General features: G+C 44.8%; 1 protein-coding gene across 1 annotated transcript in view; it reads left to right on the top strand.

Annotated features, from left to right (window-relative positions):
• The window catches only part of LOC142775123 (uncharacterized), a 789190-nt gene that overhangs the window by 29401 nt on the left and 741807 nt on the right, over positions 1-17982 (top strand). The window contains exon 2 of the mRNA XM_075876470.1: positions 3292-3450. Within this exon, the coding sequence (XP_075732585.1) occupies positions 3382-3450 (69 nt within the window). The 5' untranslated portion in view covers positions 3292-3381. The remainder of the gene's footprint in view (positions 1-3291; positions 3451-17982) is intronic.

Below are 17982 nucleotides of genomic sequence, written 5' to 3'. Positions count from 1 at the left end.
CGCATTTTTCCGGGGGGGGGGGGGATAATAGGTGCAGTTTAAGACGCCTTGCAACAATCACGCTGCGTTTTCACCCTACGAAAGTTATCAAACACATTGGCAGGCATTTTTATATCAAAAAAAAAAATCGTCCGCAACACTTTATAAATACATAGAAAGAAAACGTTTGGCAGATCCCACGTACCTGGGAATCGAGGTAATGCGAAGCGTGTGGAGGGAACGTGACTTGTTTGCAGATTTTTTTTCTAGACTGACACTTTATGAAATTACGCTAAATACATGTACAAATGTAGCACGCACAGAAATATGTTGACGAGTTGCAGATGTTTATATAACCGGCTGTTTGCCTTACTCAACGATACCAATTGAAACATGCGCATTAGAAACACCATAAGCTAATATGTAGTTCTGAGGCTCGCGATGACGCTGGCCCTGGACACTGCTACATAAATAGACTTCAGCGCAAGGCACGTAACCACAACAGATGTTAACCAGACGTGTCAAATGTATCAAAGCAATACATGTGCAATGTTCATAAAAATGGGTAGGCAGCACTGCAACCACTATTGACGTTTCACGAATATCAGCATCTATTTGAAAAGTGGTTCTGAGACCTTGCGTAGCTTTGAGGTAGAATGCTTGACTGCCACGCAGAATGCTTGGGTTCGATTCCTGCTTGGATCCTGAAACTTATTTTATCTTCTCGTTGACTCGACGCTACCGACGTAGGGTATTGCTTAGCGCTCACGTGTTAAAATTGCCCATGTGTGTTCTCGTTATTCCAGGATAGATACTAAGTGTCGATCACCTGTGGCACATACCCGCATTCCAGCGGCACATAACCACCCGTGGGTATGTGCCACTGTATCGTGGAAAGTGTCTGACGAATTACGTGACGGGGTCGTGACGTTAGTCATGCCTTAACTAGCGCTTAATATTCGTCTAATCATCTTACTCTCTCATGCTAATTTCGGTTCACGCCAAGTTAAGGGGGTTACCACGAGAGTGCCCAAACTTAAGCGGCTAGATAGATAGATACGCTCAAAGTCGCTGAAGTTCGCTAAGAAATGCTTCGCATAAAAACAAAACACGGTAACATGGTGTAAATGTTTTCAAAGGCAGCATGGCCACTGCGCGCGTCGTGTGGAGAATTGGAAAAATAGATAATTTCCTTTTGACTTGCAGGCGGCCTACTACAGTCCGAAAAACTTTTATAGAAATAGCTTTACGTGGTATTGGAATGGATTTATCTGTGCCTGTCATTTTGTCTTTTGAAGCCTATATATCTGAGTTTTCCAATGTGAAGGTATGCGCGGTTATTAGGGACTACAATAATGAGACTAATTGGTTGTATAACTAATCAGTAATATTATCCTAACGTGTCTGCAACATTATATACGTATTAAAATAAGGACATTGCTGTGGTTTTATAAGTTAAACCACACATATCATTATTATAAAAAAAAACTCAAAAGATGATGCTGGCTAGAGTTTTTGGAGCTCGACGGAAATAACCAAGCCGCAACGCATACCATTAATTTACTCGTTTCGCGAAGAACCTGCAGGCACGGCAACTCTATGCTTTATTTTCACACATGCTTACCTAAAAAGGTAAGAATCGGAGCAGTGGTTTGATCGCTTGCCGTGGGGGACCACTTGGCCGATCATTGTGAGCGGTGTGGGTGCACCCCAGCAATTGCGGCAACTCGGGTGTTGCGACGGGATCATGACCAGATCCAACGTGAGATCCGTGCGGCCATGTATACACACAGGGAGGCAGATATATCTTTAAGTGTGCCCTCAATTGGCTTCCTGAAAAGGCGCATGCACGACGCGAAGCTTGCATTAACGGCAGAATGGGAACGTTACTATCAGCTAAACTTTTGTTGTTGTTTTTCATTTTATATGTCACGTGTCCAGTGTGAAATTTTCACTTGAAGTCTAGCGATCGTCTTGTGCACATATTTCTCTGTTCTTGTTTGGTTCCGATAGCGCAAACGCGTTGGGGATTAGAAAGTGACAAACTTTAGGTGGTAGCAGCAGGCAGCATCGTGAACCAGAAAACAAACAGTTCCACCGTGTTGTCTGGTCGTAACGCACTGCTCGTGAAAGCTACGTGGATGTCTTGATATCAATTACAGAAAGTTTGCCGAATACTGTCAATGAGTTGTGTGACGTCTTGAATTACCGAAGTGCCGAGACGTTAGCCGTATACCTTTACTTACACCAGCGAATGTTTTATGCTGTTCGATGTATATATCAGGCAGCGCTGGTCAGCTGCAATGATCCGAGCATCAGCGTAGGGGCTATACATAGTGCGTACATTGCCGCACATGAACGCTGATGCATGCATGTCTTTTACTGCTGCATATGCTGAAAGATTACTTACGTGGCCTTTATTTTATGTAAACATCAATCGACTGACTCGCAATAAAATAAGTTATTGATGCAAGTTTATGTGATCAGCGTTGTCATTTCACTCGGCCTTGTACGCGGCCTCACAACTTACTCAAATAAGAATGCATTATATTTGTGAGCTTCTAGCAATTAGTTTACTGGAATGTACTAAACTAAAACGAGAAACGATCGCGTTAGTGGCCGGGTCCACAAAAGTCACTTCTGCTCGCTGCACAGGTCCCGTTTGCAAAAAGAGCATGCTTTTCATACACAGCGAAGCATAACAACTGGGACACTTGTTAGTTTGCACTCATCTGTAGTTGTGATTACGTTTCATGCATTGTTTTTCGTTAAACAGCGTGTTACGTGTCCGGCCGTAAACGTTGTTAGTTCTCTGTCGTTCTGTGTATGTTGTTCTTGTGCGTCATTTTCACGTGAGCAGCCGCTGCACGTATAGATCTGCTTGCCGTTCTCATCGTTACGTTCCAAGTTGTTTCTATCGCAATTATTGCTTAGCCCTGGTGGTGAAACTGTGACTTTTTTAGTTATTATTCACTTGAAAACCTCAGTTGAGAGTAAAACATTCCCGGTTATAAGTAAAATCGTAATTGCTTGATATTTTGACAACTGCCAATCGAATCCAAACGGCGCTACTATCGCGTCTAATTTTCGTCCCCATTGCCTCTGTGGGCATGTCGCTCCTTCAGCGACGGCGCGAAGGATTTATCGCGGACACCCGATGTTTTATCTCGAGCTCTAAGAGCCACCTGTTTTCGGCGCCCTTAAAGCTGTTAAAAAATACTCATGTTTCCATGAATTGTTTTCGCAGCTGTGTGTTGCTTTAAATGTGTGTCTGGGAATCGCCTTAAGAGCTACTGTTTGTCTCCTGTGCAGTGTTGACCGCGAGGCCACCGAGGTGAACGTGGACATGCGCATTGGAGTGCACACTGGAAACGCGTTGTGCGGTGTGCTGGGCCTGCGCAAATGGCAATACGATGTGTGGTCCGACGACGTCACCTTGGCCAACCACATCGAATCTGGCGGTGTTCCAGGGTGAGTCTTCTGTGGGTCTTTTAGCTCTCTTTGTCAACATTCATGGTTTTAAGTTATGCATTTACAGCTGTTCGAAAGTTCAAAAAGTATTCTGCAGTGTCCTCCTAATTCTCTGTCACGCCTTTGTCGAGCTAATGCGTATTCAAGCCTACGAAGCCAGTATTACGACAGCGAGTTCTCACGCCTGATTTGCACGCCAATCACTTTCTCAGAAACCGCTGTACTGTTTTGGAGTCCAGTTTGGAAGAAAAAAGTATGTTTTTTTTACATTTGCTGGGTAGGCTTCGCACTTGCGGCGCTGCGTCGCTTGCTACGATGTTGCGAGGTGAAAATCCTGGTCACAGCGCCTTGCCGCATTTCAATGCAGCAATGCAAATGCACCCGTGTACCATGAATTTAATGCACGCTGAAAAGCGTAGAGTGCATGCATCGTAATCAAATCATGGGTTTGGTTCGCCTCAAAGTATTGTTTTGATTTTGCAATAAAGTTTCATGTGACACGCATTTTCTCAGTTTTTGTCCCCTATTGCCGTAGCAACGGACCTTGCCTCGCTATGTTTTTCAAAGCGATGACGGTACTGAAGCCTGTATACTCCATCTCAGAAGTTCTCTTCAGCACTGCGAAGCTTACACGGCCCTTTAGCCAATAGGAAGGGCATTAAATCCCTTCACATGTATTCAATCGCGTCACATGATCTGCTCCACAATTTCCTAAAATTAACTAGAGGAGACTGTGGTACTTCAGCGATCATTCAGTCACGATGGGAATGATAGGTAGTAGTACACGAATTTGCCTAGTCCTCGCACTTGTAGGCTTCGAAGGAGCTTGTGACTTTGTTTCTTGTTGTGTTTTGTTTTGTATCGAATAAAGAAACAAACCATTGTGAACTTCGTGAACCGATTTGCTGAATCTGCCAAACTTTGTTTTGAGGCGTAGCGGATTCAGGCCTCATCGAGCAAAACGGAGCCCAAAAGAACAAAGATTAGACAAATCAGTGCACTACCCATCATTCCCATGCTGGCTGAAGTGCCGGGCGTTGCATTTCCTATAGAAAGCAGCGCAAGAGTTCGCTCTAAAATGTATTTACAGGAAACTCGTTGGTCTGCTCAGCGTCTCCCTGATATCTGCTCGAATGCGTTGGGTGATCAAGGCGAACATAAAGCATCGCCGAAAGAAATTATTGCGCCCATCTCAGCTGGGGCCCTGCGCTTCGAATTGACGAAGTCGTCATCGTGTGCTGTGTGGCTCGTAAGTTAAATAAATTCGGCAGATCCCACGCACCTTGGGAGTGAATGTCTGCCGAATCATGCGGATTGAAGGTGAATGTATTTTGTATATTTTAATTGGGCAGTACGTTATGAAGTGGCGCTAAAATATGCACAAATTCACGAACACGCATATCTTTTTACACGCACAAACAGCCGCATATCTTTTTATATTATCAGTTTTTTTTACAGTTGGCGTAAGTATGCGAACAGCTACATAGATATTAGACACGCCAGAAGCGGTAGGCTGATATTAGGCACAGCTGTTAGCGCTGTTGCGCGCGAGGATAATAGCACTCAACACTGCTACACAAATCACATTTAGTGGATGGCGTCTTACTGCAATTTACGTTAACCCACCCTACATGACGGCTGTATCATAGGAGTGCATATGCAATGTTTATAAAACTTAATATTTAGTACCGCAACCACAATTGACGTTACACGAACATTAGGGTATAATTGAACGGTATATGCGGGACCTGGAGCGGTTCTGTGGTAGAATACTTCTCTTATTAGTTGCACGTTCAGGGCTGGGTAAAGGAACCGAGCAAGAAGAGCGCGAGAGCACTTGAAGCGGGGATGCTTGGAACTGACGGCAGAGCGCTTCCAAGCTTAATCTCAATAAAAGTTCGTTAGCCAAAACCCTTGACGACGGAGTTGAGTTTAATCGCGTTAACTCCATCGTTCGAACGTTTCATGCCGAAACCCGGGATTGAAAACCAGTGACTTACAGACAGCTACCAGTCAACTGCACCGCCATCAACCGACTAAAGTCGAAGTCGACATCACGGTGAGCACAGAACACGAAAATTATAAACGAGGCTAGTGGTCTCCTCGCTAACAACTCTGCGACTTATGACCAGCTCCACCTCATATATGAGGGACTGAAGGCTAACAACAACGATCCTAATAACGTGAACGCCGAAATCGAGCGGCACATTCCCGAAGAAATGATTCAGGCTGAGTATAGCGCCAGCCTAGAATACGAAGACAATGCTCTTCGCATTCTAGCGGACCTTAGTAGCAAGAAGAATCGCATGCTACTGTCGTCAACTGCAACCGAAGGAACGGTCGCTCAAACAGTTGCAGCATCATTAGACGGAACAGGCATTACACTGCCTAAATTGACAATAGCTCTATTCTCTGTGGAACTATGCAAGTGGAGTGAATTTTGAAAATGACTTGACCAAACTGTTCACTGAAACTTCCACATAATGGCCAAAGAGAAATTCCATTGCCTGCAAATTTATATTTAAAAATACCCTCCATCGGTAATAAGGGGCCTTCTGACGACTGAGAGCTGCTACAACGATGCTATCACCATGCGCTTTGGTGACAAGACGCGCCTAGAGAAAGAATATTCTGCAAAGCTACGCATGTGGAGCCCTGTCCGTTCGTCAAATGACACCAAAGCTCTGCGCAACTTGTACGACCAAGAACTCGTCAGTATCTGAGGCCTAGATCCTCTTGACATTCATAAAGTCTCCTTCTCATCTAAGCTCTCCAACAATTTACTGGCGGAAACATTGTAGTGCAGTACCATCGATCGTGTGCCGTCCAGGTGTAATGGACTTGAAAGGCAATGGTACACTCGTAGGACTAGATGTTCTTCTCAACTTTCTGTGCATCGAGTTGGAAAGCTTAGAGAAGAGGGACTTTAAGGACGCCAGATGTCGAGAAATTGAAACCCAACCAGTGATAAGTCAGTCGACGTATTCTCGCCAAGGGAAACTCACCTGATCTCTGCTTCACAGTAATTCAGTGCGAGAACCAAGAAAGTATAACTGCTCCCTCTTCTGTCAAATCATCAGAAAACCGAATTGTGCCCAGCTGAGTTACATATGAAGCAGATGAAGGAACTGCTGTTGAACGATAAGAAATGTTTCCGCTGCTCTACCAGAAGACATTGAGCACAGGACTGTAAAAAGGGAGATTGTCTGCTCGAGATGCAAAAGCCTACACGCTACGACCATGTGTGACCCGGAGAAGAGCGCGCAGCCTACATCTTATGCAAACAATAACGATGACAAAACTACGACAGTGCGTACACCGCTGGGAGAATGACCCGTAAATGAAAGCTTCCTTACTTTGTCTTTCTGAAGACTTTCCGAGCTTAAACCATAGACAATAACATCTGCCGCTACGTTAGAGAAGTTTTTGACATTGGTAGTCAGAGAAGCTTTATCCAAGCATCTTCCGCTGAAAAGCGTGGAAACCACTCAGATTGCCTTCAACACTTTCGCAAGTGCATTATACCAAGAGGCTGAAAATAATCGCATAGTAGAACGGAGATGCGAAGTCAAGTTTCCGAGAAAGGGATGGTCAGGCAATCCATCGAGATCCCATACATCTGCCAGGACATCAAAGAGGTGACAATGAACGTAGCCTTCGTCGCGTCTTTCAAGAAGCTCAGTAGGGATGTCGCCGATGAATTGATGCACCCGTCTGTCATAACGAATAGTGGTATCAGCCTACTGCTAGGGCAGGATCAAATGTGGCAACTGTTGACCGGTGAAATTTCAAGGTGTGAAGGCAATAAATCGTTGACTGCACTCAACTGCAAGTTGGGATGGACCTTGCAGGAAAGCACATAGCAGTGGATGTCTCGACCAACAGCTACATGAACGCGTGCGTGCTCAAAGTTCTCGCTATCGATTCCACCGAGTTTCTGCGTTCCTTTTGGGAACTTGACAACCATGACACATTTCGAGAAAACCATTAGCTTTCTCAACGGAAGGTATGAAGTGACCCTTCCTTGGAAGGATGAATTTGAGATTTCAAGCAACAGGCAAATCGGTATTACTCGACCGGACAAACTTGTCAGCCCTCTCAGCGCCAAGAAGGGACTGCTCGAAACGTATGACCGCACCATAAGAGAGTACTAGACGTGACGAAGTTATATTGTATGTCGCACAAGTAGTCATATGTGAACAAGCGCTGACGACAAAAATTCGAGTGGTGTTCGACGCTTTGTGACATGCCAAGGGACGCAAGTCGCTGAACGACTGCCTTGAAAAAGGTGACAACTTGTATCAAGACCTCATGCATATACTACAACGCTTAAGAATGCACCCGGTGGCCATGATTGCCCCCATAGTAAAGACATTTCTTCAGATAGTGGTACTAGCAGAAAAAGTAGATGCTGTCCGTTTTCTTTCATAGTTTGAAAAAGGAGGTTTGTCTAAGCCCAAGCTGCAAGTGTAGAGGATGACGCGAGTGCCGTTCGGAGCCAATTGCAGCCCGTTCCTCCTTTAGAGCTACTACTCTCTACCAAGTAAAAAAAGCACGAGCTGCCATGGCACAAATAGCCCAAACTCTTGTTGACTCGTTTTACGTGAACGACTTCGTCACTGGTGCCGACACAGAAGAGAAGGCTGCTAGATTTTGCCAAGAAGTGCAAACAATATGAAAATCGGAAGGCATGACCTATCGCAAATGATACGCGCATTTGGAAAACCTTGTATTTGTAAACCAGCAACTCTTATCGCACGGTGTAAAATGCGAAGTCATCGATGGGTTATCTGACCATAAAGCTGTCGAAGTTGCCTTGAACTTAGTGTGTCCACCTCAAAGACCTGAGATAAAAACTGTTTTGAACTTTTCTAACGCTGATGATACTTCCGTATTGGACACTTTAGCTTCATCTTATGATGAATTTGTATATTGCAGTGAATTTTGCAATGTAGATACGCTGCTCCTTAAGTTTTGTGACATTGTGCGTGAATGCCAATCAAAGTACGTGCCTCAAAAGTATATTAAACGGAACCCAAGACACCCATGGTATAATAGAGAAATCATTCAACTCACTCGTCGCGTAAAGCGTTTACGTAAGAATCGTCATTCCAGGTGTAACGACAATGTTTCTTCATTTAATACATTGAAAAGTAGATTAGGCACTAAAATGAAAGAGGCTAAAAACTACTACTTCAGCAATACTTTGGCTAGATTTATGAAAAAAAAATCCATCCAGGTTCTGGAGATCGATTAGTCCTGTATCGTCTATACCTTCATCATTTATTGTTAATGACCAATCCTGCTCAAATCCCGAAGCTATAGCAAATGCCTTTAATAATTATTTCAAATCTGTTTTTTCCACTGATAACGGCATCAAGCCTTCGTTTTCTGCATGCAGCAATCTGTCTGCTCTTCCTGATCTTGAAGTAAGCTCCTCTGGAGTACATAACCTTATATTAAATCTTGATGTAACGAAAAGCTCTGGCCCAGACGGTATTCACAATGTCTTTCTGAAAAGATATTCAGAGTGGTGTGCTAATTATCTTACTGTAATATTTAAAAAATCATTAATCTCTGCAACAGTTCCCCAGCTGTGGAAATTAGCAAACGTCGTGCCTGTATTTAAGTCTGGAAACAAGCAATTAATACCAAATTACAGGCCAATATCTTTACTTTCTACCAGCTCTAAACTTTTGGAGCATATCATTCATAAATATATTGTAGAATACCTAAATGCACACAATATACTTTCCCGATCACAGCACGGTTTTCGTGCTTGCTATTCTACTGTTACACAGTTGCTTGAATTTACGCACGACGTCGCTTCTTCTCTTAACGACCGAGGACAGATTGACGCCATATTTATTGATTATTCAAAGGCCTTTGACTTGGTTTGCCATGCTAAACTTTTAGTTAAACTTCGCACATTTTTTGGTGACAATAAGCTAGTTGACTGGATAGCAGATTACTTGCGGTCACGCACACAATTTGTTACGTTTAACCATGTGAAATCGTTTGAAGTACAAATCACTTCAGGGGTGCCCCAAGGTTCGGTGCTTGGGCCGCTCTTGTTTATTATCTACATAAATGACGTAGCAGAAATTATCGGTGACACACAAATTAAACTAAGAATGTATGCAGATGACTGCGTTATCTATAACACCATCTCTAGTGTTGAAGATCAGGAAGCCCTGAACAGTGTTTTTTCATTGTTTTGTAATTGGAGTGAAAACTGGCAAATGTCAATTAATTTCAAAAAAACTGTAGCCATGACCTTTTCAAATAAGAAACAGCCTCTTAGTTTTGCATACACTAATAATGGTGTCAGTCTAGCTCGTGTCACGGAGTTTAAATACCTAGGTGTAACTCTGAAAACAAACTTAAAATGGCGCACGCACGTCGAAACAATCTGCAACAAGGCTCTTCGAAAACTTTGGTATCTCCGACGCACTTTAAACAACTCGACAAAAGAATGCAAATTGACAGCGTACAAGACCTTGGTCAGGCCCATACTTGAATATGCGTCGGTTGTTTGGTCGCCTCACCATAAACATGACATAGCTATGTTAGAATCTGTTCAGAAGAAAGCAATAAGGTTTATTTTTCGTCGCTATGACCAGCGGTTCTCGCCTACTTCGCATGCGCATGTTTTATCACTGCAGTCTCTAGAACATCGGCGCACTTGCGATCGTATCATCCTCCTGCATAAGACTGTTCACACAGGCTTGGGTGTTCTAGCGCCCATTTCTTTTGTTGCAGCTTCTGCGCGCCGTACCAGACGATTTGATCCCTTAAACATTACGCCCTTTAGAGCTAGTCTCGACTGCTTTAAGTTTTCCTTTTTTCCGTGGACCGTGGATCTATGGAATGAGCTTGATGGGTCTCTGCGCAGACTCGATGCTCTGCAATTCGAAAAAGAGTTGCGTAGTCATGTATTCTGATAATTTGTTTTACTGTTTGAACATTTGTATTCCACTCCTGCAATGTCTCAAAAACTGAGACAGCAGTATTTGTAAATAAAATAAAAATAAATAAATAAATAATAAAAAAATGATGCGGAATCTTGAACGCCAGTAAGCGTCTACCAGTAACAAAATGGTAGTTGTTCATGAAACATCCGTGAAGGTCCTGGGTTGGGTGGGGTATCCTGCAAGAGATGAATTCAGCTTTTCGGCTGAAAATCTACTCAGATTTATGGCAACATGAACGGAAACAAAACAATTTGTCTTGTATGCAGCATCATGAATATTTGACCCCCTGGTACTTGTCAGACCAAATACCATTGCCGTACGAATATTAGTTCAAAAGCTCTGGATACGATGGATCAACTGAGTTAAAGTGCTACCCAAAGACCTGAAAAAGGAATGACGTGGTTGGGTCGTCAAGCTTCCACAACTGCCAATTATTACTGTTCTTTGCTATATGTGTGGTGGAGGAAAGATACTCAATGTGCTGCAGGTACATGTCTTCTATGACGCCAGTGTAGTAGCGTACGAAGCAGCAATATACGTCGTGCTAAGTCCTCAGAAGCCGACGTTGTTGATTGCGAAGTCACGTGTAGCACCCATTAAGGCAGCGATGTGACCAAAATGCAAGCTTTTAGCTGTGTTAATCAGCTCACGAATGTTGACTAGATCGGCTCAAAAATCGCCCCTGCATTTCAATGAACCATACATAGAGGATGTCAACCAAAATGAAGTCGCATCAGTGCACGTCACGGTAGTAACGCGATTCTCAACTCCTATCATCGACATTCGATGGTATGGTGGGCTTCAGCGCCTACTCAGAGTCACTACGCCGGTGTTAAGATTCACCGTCCGTTGCAGAAATAGGACGAATCAAGTTGAATATCTGGTGGCTAAAGAAATCTCGAATACTGAGCGATATTGGATCAGACGTACTCAAGAACAAGGCTTTCCTGCAGAGCTCATTGGTTTGTGCAAAGACCAACCAGTACAGTCCACATCTCGAAACGCTGAGCTACGCCCTTGCCTAAACACAGACGGAGTTTCTCGGGTTGGAAGCCACCTATCGCTCATGCAGAGTACGCAAGCCGTTAAGAACCCAATGATACCACCGTCTAGCCATCACTTTTTGGTGCTTTTGGCAAACAGAGCTCATCTTCAAGTCCTACATAGAAGAGTTAAAGATACGCTCACGCAGTTTCGAGAATGTTACTCGATTGGAAGTGCTCGCACTTTGGTAAAGAAAGCATTGCACGACTGCTACGTATGCAAGCGTTTCAGTGTGCCCAGGAAGAGCTGAGACTGCTCCGTTAGGAAGCCATCGAGTGTCACCGGTGAACCCATTCGAAATGGTAGAGGTAGACTTCGCCGGCCCCCTCTTACACGTACGAATACAGGTGACACGAAGTGTTACGCTTCATTTTTCACGTGTGCTATATCTAGAGCCGTACACCTCGAGCTGTTTTCGACAATGACATCAGAAGGGTTTCTACTATGCCTACGGTGATTGACAGCTAGAAGAGGATTACCAAGCGTGATCTACTCTCACAACGCATGAACTTTTCACAAGGCATCGGCTGACATACGGCAACTACACCGAATGATGTTTCAAGAGAAAGTCATTGGTCACCTAAGCACCAACGGTAGTTCGTGAAAGTTTATAGCACCAAATGCTCCTTGACGGGGTGGATGATGGGAGCGCCTGGTACGATCAGTGAAGCTTCCTCTGCGAAAAATGATATACAAAGCTCGTCTGAACTTCGAAGAAATATCGACAGTGCTGGCTCAGTTCAAAGTAGTCCGAAACTCCTGACCTCTTACTTTCACTGAAACGATGTGGGAGAAGCTTGTTCGCTAACACCAGCCAAACTTCTCCTTGAACGAAGGTTGTCGTCGATTCCGTATTTGGCCGCCGATGAAATAACCGGGAACTCCAAACGAGCAGATGCCATACAAAGACATTCATACACAAAACTACTCATTCAAACTTTTCCGAAGCGGTGGCAAAGAGAATACTTGCTGCAACTATGATCAGCATGCTTTGGTAACACAAGATCAACCACGGCAGTGAAACAAGGAGATTTCGTACTCGTGCATGCCGACAGTGCGCCACGCCAGCTATGGAAGCTTGCAAGGATGATGGAAGTGTGCCACAGCGCCGACGGCTTCATTCGTTCGTGCAAAATTAAGCTGCAAGGAGGTGTTCTTGCGATCAAGTCTATACAAACACTCTACCCTCTGGAACTGTGCGCCTAATTTTGCGCCACCGGTAATGGTCATTATTTGCACGTTCTGGGCTGAGTGAAGAAACCAACAAAGAAGAGCTCGAGGGCACGTAATGTATAGGGACGCTAGGAACTGATGGCAGAAGGTTCCAAGCTCAATCGTAATAAAAGTGTATAAGCCAAAATCATATACAGCGGGGTTGAGTTTAGTCGCAGTGACTGGAACACCATCGTTCGAACACTTCACTCTCACGCGGAAAGCTAGGGTTCGATTCCTTCCGGAACACTTGACATTTATTGTTAGCATTAGTCTGGTCAACGCTGCCTATGACAGCTTTTTCTGAACACTCAAACGTTGAAGTTACCCATATATGTTCTCGCCCTTCCTGGGTAGATATAAAATACATGTCTATCACCTGTGGCACATACCCGCCCCCGAGTATGCGCCACTATTTTTTTGAAAGTGTTTGACAACGTACGTGACGAGATTTCGACATTCTTCATGTCATGACCAGTGAGTCGTCTTCATAAGCATGTTACCCTTTTGTACTAATTTTGCTGTACCCCAAGGTAGTGGGGGCCACAGGGGCGTCTGCGTAAGCAGGCTTTTGGTGCGTAGCGACACCGCGGACTCGAGCTAACAGAGGGGTGGGGCGGGGGTTTGACTTTCTTTCACACCTGGCCATGCGTGACTGAGCCGTGTTCGGTAAAAAGGGGATCCTGGGAGTTGAGCCGATGCTCGGTGTTTCGACCTTAAAGCCCCCCGGCAGAGGCAACACTCCCCTTTGTCCCAGGCTTCACGTAGACGGCATCCCTGGGCTGACCCACCCCAGAGTAAACCGGCAATCACTTTTCCTCTCCTTCTCTCCCTACATCATCTTTATCTCTCACTTTTATCTGCCCTGACATTTTTCCTCTTCTGTTTACTTGCAAATTTGTTGGTGACGAGGATTAACCGGGTGTAGTTACCCAAGCTTGGGTAGTTATATTTTGGTTATAGCGGCGATGCGTCTACAAGTATAAACCTTGTAGCGTCCCTTTGTTGGGATCGGCGGTGGCTGGCCACCATCGCCACAGAATTTTATACAATCTGTTGAACCAACATTTCCCCCCCCCTCTCTGATGGCCACCCGAAAAGATGGTGCACTGAAGAACCCTTCTTGTTTCCGAAACCAAAGCAGTCCTTCCCCAAGTTTTATGTCATGCATAGCCAGAAAGCAAACAAAATGGTCCGAGCAACATCATTTGTCTCGAAAACGCTTACCAAAGCAAACAGCCCAGGGCATCATGTAGCCAAGTTGGGAAGCGGCCACTTACTTTCGGAGGTGGTCCTTTTGGAGGTGTGCGACAAGCTCCAATACGACAACATATCTAAACTGATTGCGTTTGGAGATGTCCCAGTTTCCGCAGGCCCACAAAGGCACAGTCGGTGCACTCGTCTTTGATGACGACTTTCTGGCATTATCAGAGAGTGAATTATTGGAAGGTTGGCAAAACTAGAATGCAGTCAAGGTCCAAAGAATAGTGAAACGATGAAACAACGAAGAAGTACCAACGAAACATATAAGTATAACGTTCGGTACCAGTGACTATCCCGATTCAATTGAAACCGGCTAGTCTAAGTTTCGTGCCATACCCTACATACCGAATTCTCGTTGGTGTTTCAAATGTCAGCGCTTTGGACATGAGTCGCAAAGGCGCAGAAGACACGCTACTTGCGCAAAATGTAGCTTCAACGAACACTTACCGGAAACTTGTACTGTAGAAGCCCGCTGTGCTAACTGCGAAGGAGGCCATTCCGCCTACTCACGATCATGCTAACTTTGGAAAAAGGAAAACCAAATCCTTGAGCTGTGTGTGAAATTCAATATGTCTTTTCAAGAGGAGCGCGAGCACTTTTCTCTCCATAACCACACTGTAAGCAAAAACTATCCGAGTTTGGGGTTATTGAGGCTCATGACCTCTGAACACTCTCTCGCGTTTAAAATTACTACCTCGTGTTGGAGTAAAAGGTGGTACATGACATATCCTTACCACCAGCACTGAGGTACGTAGTAAAAGGATGTCAAAATCTACATTTACCTGGTGGGGAGTTTTCTATCACGTGATTTTTCACCTGCGTTTCAGAGTTTACTACCACGTGACTGCAAGCTGCAGCTGCTTCGCCGGCTTTTGGCCCAAAACCCCCTGACTGACTCTCTCACTGAGTCGTGAAGGTACGCGAGGACTACAGGTGTTTTTTTTAAGTTTGGTACGGCATCACCGCGCCTCATGACTGACCTCGAGTCAACGCACTTTTACTAGAACTGAGAGCAGCATGAGCACAACAAGCGAGGAAAGCATTCTGTGAACGAAAAAAAAAGATGGTGGGGGAAGCACTCTAAGAAAAAAAAACCTGCTGGAAAATTTCCTTCATATTTTCGCAAATCGTTGGCTTTTGCTGTGTGGCGGCCCTGGAGACAGACGTCGAAGAAGCTCGGGATCTGTGTGTCTGGTGAAGCTTATGAATCTCACGTGTTTTTACATCATCGAGCAGCCATGCGCTTCCGAGCGCGAACCTCCGAACCTGTACGTCTTGGATACCTCGCTTTCGTGCTGCTTCGCGAAGAGCAGCCAGCGGTAACAAAATCAAGCTGGTGTGATCGTCCATGGTTGCTTCCTGAAGAGTGACCAGTTACCGAAGCGATAAGCGAAAGGCTTCGCTACGTCGTTGGCAAAAAGCCAGCCAGTGTGAGTGCGTCGCCGGGGCAGGTAAAAGAAGCATCGCATATATTTTGTTCCACAGAAGACGATGTCTGTTGCAGTAAAGTTCAGCACAAATTTTGCAGCCCGAAATGGCGACGCAATTCGCACAGAAGATGTGTTATGTGATCGCCAGCTCTCGTTCATCGCATAGCCGTGCTCCTCAAAAAATGCCTAGTACGCCGTCGGTAAAAAGGTTGCATACAGGCGCGCACCGCTCTTTTACGTCCCTTGTCATGAACGTGCTGCTACTGTGTTCGAGCACCGCCGCTCAATGAAAACCATTGAGCTGCCGTGGTCTGTGGGTACGTATGTAAATTATGGACTTGTTCATCAGCAGTGTTACAATGAGTGGGACCAACAGGCCGGTGTGCGAGCTACTTATTTGATATTCAAAAAGGTGAAATCGGGTGGGTTTATAATAAAAGGTCGGTGTGACTCCTAGCGACCTGAAGCCCACCTGAAGTTTATGCTTGCACGTTTAACCGTTATTGTTAATTGATGCAAAAAACAGCTCTCCTACCGGCACGACACGGCCGGTCTAAAAGTCCTTCCTCTTTATACCAGATTTTCTAAGTAGAGTCGAGTAATGCGTGCAGTCTGCTGAAGGGGTATTTTATTCTGTATTTGTTGTATGTGTGTGTTTGTCAGTATGTTAATCTATGCGTCATCAATTCTGCCGTCTTTTGATATTTAATAAATTTGTCGACTCTTTGGGCTATTGCACCCGTCAACTTTATTTTTTTACCACTTGAAATAACTTCCAGAAATCACCTTAAAAACCTTGTGAAGGCAGTAAAAATTTACTCTCTCTATACTCGCTCGAAACCTCAGTGGGGTAAATAATACTACCCTTCCTACATTCAAAAACTCAGCTAGCACGAGAGTAAATTTCTACTTCGACTGGTACGTGATAAACAAAAACCGAGAAAAGGTAGTTCGCTAGAAGACAAGTGGTTTACCTCGGTTTTGAGGTTATTTCAGGTTATTTTCATTTAGTGCAGCACTCTCCTTCCTTTGCAGATGTGACGCGCCAGGGCACCGCGCCACATCTTTACACGCCCGCGAGTGTCACAGGGAGTGTCACCGCGATCATGCCATCTGTGCCTAAGGCCGGAGTAGCCTGATATGCTCCGACCCCTGCCTAACAGAGTCTGCAGACTTCAGAGCCTGCTAGACCCCGAACCACTGCACGCGCAGTTAGGTCCGAAACTTTGAACGTGCCTGCGGATCAGGCACCACCCACCACCTCGCAAGAGGTGATGGATGAGTCCCCCTACTCCAGCGCCTCAGGTGCCGAGGGATAGGGGAAACTCTTTGGAGTGCTCCCAAAAAAATAACGTTGAATTACGGGGATACGAGAAGGCCCTGCAACCTAAAGTAACACGTTTTGTACATACAGTACCACACAACTTTAAAATGACGCATTTAATACAGTGAAACGTCAGAGAACTTCTGAGAAACCTCGACAATATCCAACAACTTCTACACAAACATACACCAAAGTGCTGCGTTTGCAAGAAACACACTTGAAATGGAAACACACCAACCTCCTACTTAATTACAGTATCTTTTAAAGGACTGAGATGGTGCGGTCGCATCTGGTGGTGTTGCCATAATAGCTAATCCAGCAGCAGCCTCAACACATTTACCCCCCTCAGACATCCCTGGAGGCAGTAGCTAACCGAGCTGTCATCTTCAACAAACTGGTAACAATTTGCAGTAGTTACATGCCTCCACGCCATGAACTGAAGAATCACTAATTTCAGTCACTAATCATTGAACTTCCAGAACAGTATCTTGTACTAGGGGACTTTATTGCATATAGCAGCTTATGGGGTGACTGTCACTGCGATGCGCGAGGTCACCTGCTTGAAAAGTTTCGTTTCTTTTCTGGCGCAAGTCTGCTAAATCAAAAAGACCCAACATAGTAGAGCCTCGCTAACAATACCTACTCATCGAGAGACCGCGGCATTGTCTCCCCATCGCTCGTATACCTTTACTTAGATGGAAACTCATGAATAATCTTTCCGGTAGAGACCATTCTCCTTTAATTTTAAGTACACCAACATCATCTGGATTTCCTGCACACGTTCCAAATGGTTCACAGAAAAAGCCGATTAAGACCAGTTTTATAGGATTGCCAGCTTAAGTTGGACTAACAAATGTGGTTTTATCATAGATGCATCTGTGCAGTACATTACTGCTTTTCTGATTGAAGCTGCAACTAAGTGTGTTCCATAAACATCTGGACTACCCAGCAAAGGATGCGTCCCCTGATAGAACAGTGAGTGTCTGAATACGCGAAAACAACAAAAAAAAACCATGGAGGTTCTTCGAGACTCACCGACCCCCGAGAGTCTTGTCAACTTTAAAAAAATGAAGTCTCAAGGCAGGAGAACGCATCGACAGGCTAGAGGAGTGAACTGGCAGATTATTCTATCTGGCATCAACTCATGTGCAGTGGACATGAAGCAAGAGTTAGAAGCATGGGCAGTAGGACTAGGAGCACATCAACTTCATCTAGTAAACCCTCAAGACAACGATTTGGAAGGCTTAGTGAACTCCCTCGGTGCTCGCTTCGAACAGGTCTCCAG

This window comes from Rhipicephalus microplus, chromosome X, assembly GCF_043290135.1.
Source record: "Rhipicephalus microplus isolate Deutch F79 chromosome X, USDA_Rmic, whole genome shotgun sequence".
NCBI classification, from domain to species: Eukaryota; Metazoa; Arthropoda; class Arachnida; order Ixodida; family Ixodidae; genus Rhipicephalus; species Rhipicephalus microplus.
Note: the sequence above shows the minus strand (reverse complement) of the source record. Positions and strands in the feature narration are given on the sequence as shown.